This window comes from Pogonomyrmex barbatus, unplaced genomic scaffold (assembly GCF_055798465.1).
Source record: "Pogonomyrmex barbatus isolate J1 unplaced genomic scaffold, ASM5579846v1 scaffold21, whole genome shotgun sequence".
Lineage (NCBI taxonomy): Eukaryota > Metazoa > Arthropoda > Insecta > Hymenoptera > Formicidae > Pogonomyrmex > Pogonomyrmex barbatus.
Genome location: NW_028297118.1, coordinates 247,945 through 253,464, shown reverse-complemented (window position 1 = coordinate 253,464; position 5,520 = coordinate 247,945). Strand labels below are relative to the sequence as shown.

At 48.8% G+C, this 5,520-nt stretch overlaps 1 protein-coding gene across 1 annotated transcript; it reads right to left on the bottom strand.

The window, feature by feature from the left end:
- Nucleotides 1–462: 462 nt before the first annotated feature.
- On the bottom strand, nt 463–2,643 carry LOC105423675 (uncharacterized). Its single transcript, XM_011633532.2, has one exon. The coding sequence runs from the start codon at nt 2,618–2,620 to the stop codon at nt 548–550; it is 2,073 nt and encodes a 690-aa protein (XP_011631834.2). The 5' UTR covers nt 2,621–2,643; the 3' UTR covers nt 463–547.
- Between the last annotated feature and the right edge of the window lie 2,877 nt (nt 2,644–5,520).

The following is a 5,520-nucleotide window of genomic DNA, read 5'->3' as shown; positions in this document are numbered from 1 at the left end:
ATTTTTGAGATTAGCTTACTCGTGGAAGGGTCCCACCGCGGCGGAGGTGTGCTCGCGCCAGCATCTTTACGTAACGAGCTCATACTCGTCCGCGACAAGCCGCGCTCGTACGCTCGTGCGAGCGTCCACCGCGAGAGCACCGTTGCTTACGAGCTTGTACGCGGTGCTCCTCGAAAGCTAATTCAAGTCGGAGAAACTTACTCGCGGAAAAAATAATTAAATACTTATTATTACGGACGTAAAAATTTATAACTTTTTCTTTTACAAATTTAAAAATCGTAATGCGATTATAATTTAGGATTATAATTTAAAAGATATTTTACAAAGATATTTTAATGATTCTCTATTATAAATTCAAAATATTTTCTATATAAAAAATTAGCTATAAAAGAAAGTTATAGGAAAATTATAGGAAAGTGGGAAAAAATTGGATTTAAAAATTTAATATATAACATATTCTGTATACATATTCTGTACATATTTACATTTGTGGGAGGACGGGGAAAATCCGAGCCTTAACCTAACTTAATTAATTTTAAGTAAAATATTATGTCGTAAAACCATAGGGAAAAGAAAGAAGATTGTCGATAAATCTGCGTTTTAATAAAACTGGAGCACACGTTTTCACCTCGTTTCGCGTTATTACTTCGTGAAACGCGGTGCGACGAATTGTTTTAAATCGCAGATTTATCTCTTCCTCCTCCTCTTTTTCCCTATTTAATAATAAGTTATGAATACTCTTAAAATTAAGCAGCCTCGAGTTTTCAAAGTTCAATTTAATCCCCTTTATCTTACATATTTCATATTTTCGTGCGTCCGATGTACGTACCACGTACGCGTAAAATTTCGGTCCGCCAGAGACAAACGCCTCGATGAAGCTACCGCGCCCGTAACTCTCGAGTTCGTCGGTCATGTCACCCAAAAAATTACCTGTACGCGGTTCGTACTCCTCGGGATCACCGCTGCTCGTATATATACACGAATCCGTATCATAATATAATACGCGACGATCTAATTTTTCCAAATATTCGTATAATTTTAATCGCGTCTGTGCCGTCGTGTATGCCGCTATCACCACGTTAGTTATCAGTGAAGGTACTACCGCTTCGCTCTTTAACCGCCATGAAACATATATCGCATCCTCGTTAACGGGCAATACACCGACTATCTCGTGTTCGGGACTCGACAGCAATTCGGCGAAACGCTGAGGGGATCTTATTATTTCTGTATTCGGCAGGTTACTCCGCTGGCCGAATTTCCCCCAAAACGAATTAAGGCAGAGTTTGGCGACGGAGCGTAAGCCGGAATTACGCACGATGTTGTTTTTATCAAGAACGATGCCTTCGGTTGCTTCATACTCCCTCAGGTAGCGTTCTTTAGCAACATCGTCGTTGCATTCGCTCGGCCACCCACTCGCCTCTTGTTTCAATTGTAAAAAAGTGTCGATGTATTCGCTAAACAGCCCTCCCTGTCGCGTTTCGGGGTTATAACACGTAGATTTATACTGCCAAATTTCGTCTACCCGCGTCACGAGATAACCTTTTTCGACTGCTTTGCGTAATTCGCAGGACACCCATGTGCCCTCGAACTCGCGCTCCGCAGGATCGTCGTGAGTGCACGCATCGCGAGAAAATGATTCGCAGCATGTACGGCAAAGAGCAAATAATAATTTACCGCGCACGCGGTACGGTAGTACAGGGTGGAAGAGATCACGTGGGGGGAGTACTCGGCAACGTACGAGACCCTCGACCGGAGTAAAATTGAAATTTGGCGCGATTCCAATTAAATCGGCGCATTCCTCGCCCACGTAAATATCAGGGTGACCAATTGGGAAAACTCCGGTCTTGAGTACATACGGGTACAGAGAACATACGTCTACGTACCGTATCTTCTCGGTGCCCGTAACCTCGTATCGAGTCGCGATATTGCCGGTGCGTCCGCCGAAAAATGCATCGCGAGGATCGAGAGGTGGGATTTGCACCATGGGGTGATTTTCGAGAAATTCTCGCATCTCTCGATTCTCGCGCATTTCTTCGTCGAAAACGCACTCCCATTTTTCCGTTAGGATATATCCTTGACGACGTAATCGCCAAGACATTGCAACCATTCGTTCGTAACGCGCGTCAAACGAGTCATTAAAATTTTCGAGCGTTTTATCACGATTTAATGGATAGCAAGACGGGCATCCGTGAAAAAAGCAACCGTGAAATTGCAAGACGTGACGCCGCGTCTCACCACCATTCTCGCATTCGTAATATCCGTCGACGAGCATGCCTTCCGCTAAACGATACTCACGTCCGCGTCCCGCGTGAATTATCCGATGACCTAACTCACGTTCCTTCAAAATTAACCATTGCGTGCCTTTGCGCGACTGGTTATCTTTAAATCTGTATCCACCCGAAGGAATGATTCCTATTTCTCCTTCGCGCAAAAAGTTTTTCCTAAAAACTCTCATGCACGTTGAAGCGATAGTTGTACATTCCTCGAATGGACACACGTTTCCACGCTGTAAGAATATCTTTCGGAAGGCCATGCATGCTCGGCGAAGGATATCAACATCGGTGCGACAATAGTCAAGTATTTCGCGTTGGAAATCAAATATTACATTTTTTCCCGACATTTCTGCCACGCGAGAAAACGTTCGCGTTCTTCTGTTCGCATGGTTTCGGGCGCGTAATAGCGAACATCGGGTAGTGGACCGACATATGATTGATTATCGACAGTATTAAATAAATGCGGAAAGACACCTTTGTCACAAGTATCCGGTAACCCGAAGGCCTTCGGTAATTCTGACAAACGCATCAGCATATAATTAACACTGTCGATAAATTTCGTGCGATTCACTGTTAAGACCATAATTTTTGTACCGTTTAAAATTACTCGCGGTTCTAATCCGGAATAATTTTCTACAATGTGCCGAAGGATAAATTGCGCGTCGAACGATTTCGCGTTATGCGCTATGCAGATAATACGAGTAAAATGTTTTGTAGGGCGTGTTGCGAATTCGATAAATTGTTTTACAGGGTCTTGGCGAAAAACAAATTCGCGTACCCCGCACCATTCGCATCGCACCGACAAATCATTTATCTCCGCGCACGAATCGCAAATCTGTTGCGCGACACACAGAGTCGGGACGTGAATTTTTATTTCGGTTCCCACGAGCGATTGGTCTTGGCGTGTCTCAAAATCATAAAACACGAATGCCACTCGCCCCTTTTTGCATTTCCGCTCATCAGAGTTATTCTGCTCGCTCTCTCTCGCAAATACAGAAGAATCCCCGCCGCACTCAACAACGGGGGATCTGTCTTCGCGAGAGAGAGGCTGCATGTAACAAAGATGGTTTACGGGTTTTTGCAAACTGCAAATTTTACAAAAAGAAACGCCGCATTCGTGTTTTTTTGTCGTTTTTACAACCCGCCCGCATCCTTCGCAGAGACGAATGGTGTTACAAACGCTCGTCGGAGTTTTACCGTCATACGACTTTGTCGCCCGATGATGCTCGAAGCACGCGTTTCCGAAGAACGAACGCTTGCAAGTTTCACACCTAACGAGTTCCACGATTTCGCGTTGATCGCACGGCGGCACGTTGTTACAACGCGGACATTTATTCGAACAGCGGTGATCCCTTTCCTCGCGATACCCGATATTACATGGAATACAATACCCCCCTCTACTCCCCGAGGCTGCTTTTAAATTTAAAATTGGGCTATAATGTCGATGTTACTCGTGATATATAATATTTAGCCGATATAAAGGTTCGCGTTCTAGAGAGGCGAGTACCGTGCTTCCGTCAAACAAGGATCTCTCGCCGCGTCCAAAAGTAGCAGAATTATAAACAACAATAGCTATATTAGATGCGGCGAGAAAACGTTGGAAACATTCTATTTCCCGAATCCCACAACCCTCCGATGGAATGGTGACACCAGCTCTCCTCGTCAAATCCAACGCGAGTTCGCGTTGTAACGAGGAATTCTGGTGTCTTACCACATTCCACCGTTCGTGAAGTTCCCCCGCACGCAACGTACCGCGCTCGTGATAAATTTGCGCGGTCACGAGAGAGCGGGGAAAACATAAATTATCAGAATTGGAGATTGATAAAATCGAACGTTTCGCAACGTCTTCCCGTGTGAGTTTATTTGAAACGCATCCGCGACCTCTGGGTGCCGCGACATTGAAAACGCGTACGTTAAAATCACGCGCGATATCGAGACCTCCGGCACTTTGCGCTACTGAACTCACGAGGCGCCAAATGTCCTCGCGAGTTAAGTCGCGTGCCGGTCGGAACGATAATCCCGCCGGGCCGTGCGTTAAATCCTCCGAATCGAATGAAAATCCCACGTAATCGTGCGGTTCGGAGGTATGTAACGCGTAGGCATGAATTTCGGCGAACGCGTTTTCAAGCCAATTATAGACATCGGCTCCTTCGGGTAGCGGACGCAGACGGAACATCGCCTCTCTTCCTAATAACGCGAAATTTCTAAACCGGCGCGAATTTTCCCCGATTAATATCAAATGATTAAAATTTCTAACCTCCCCGCCACGTGCTTGTTCTCTTTCCTCCTCTTCCACTTGTCCTCCTTCTTCCTCCTCCTCTTCCACTTGTCCTCCTTCTTCCTCCTCCTCTTCCACTTGTCCTCCTTCCTCAGCCGCCGCCTCCTCCTCCTCCTCCTCCTCCTCCTCCTCCTCCTCCTCCTCCTCCTCCTCCTCCTCCTCCTCCTCCTCCTCCTCCTCCTCCTCCTCCTCCTCCTCCTCCTCCTCCTCCTCCTCCTCCTCCTCCTCCTCCTCCTCCTCCTCCTCCTCCTCCTCCTCCTCCTCCTCCTCCTCCTCCTCCTCCTCCTCCTCCTCCTCCTCCTCCTCCTCCTCCTCCTCCTCCTCCTCCTCCTCCTCCTCCTCCTCCTCCTCCTCCTCCTCCTCCTCCTCCTCCTCCTCCTCCTCCTCCTCCTCCTCCTCCTCCTCCTCCTCCTCCTCCTCCTCCTCCTCCTCCTCCTCCTCCTCCTCCTCCTCCTCCTCCTCCTCCTCCTCCTCCTCTCCTCCTCCTCCTCCTCCTCCTCCTCCTCCTCCTCCTCCTCCTCCTCCTCCTCCTCCTCCTCCTCCTCCTCCTCCTCCTCCTCCTCCTCCTCCTCCTCCTCCTCCTCCTCCTCCTCCTCCTCCTCCTCCTCCTCCTCCTCCTCCTCCTCCTCCTCCTCCTCCTCCTCCTCCTCCTCCTCCTCCTCCTCCTCCTCCTCCTCCTCCTCCTCCTCCTCCTCCTCCTCCTCCTCCTCCTCCTCCTCCTCCTCCTCCTCCTCCTCCTCCTCCTCCTCCTCCTCCTCCTCCTCCTCCTCCTCCTCCTCCTCCTCCTCCTCCTCCTCCTCCTCCTCCTCCTCCTCCTCCTCCTCCTCCTCCTCCTCCTCCTCCTCCTCCTCCTCCTCCTCCTCCTCCTCCTCCTCCTCCTCCTCCTCCTCCTCCTCCTCCTCCTCCTCCTCCTCCTCCTCCTCCTCCTCCTCCTCCTCCTCCTCCTCCTCCTCCTCCTCCTCCTCCTCC

Bases quoted from the DNA above. Each gene is read 5' to 3' on its own strand.
- LOC105423675 (XM_011633532.2), bottom strand. From the start codon at position 2,620: ATGTCGGGAAAAAATGTAATATTTGATTTCCAACGCGAAATACTTGAC.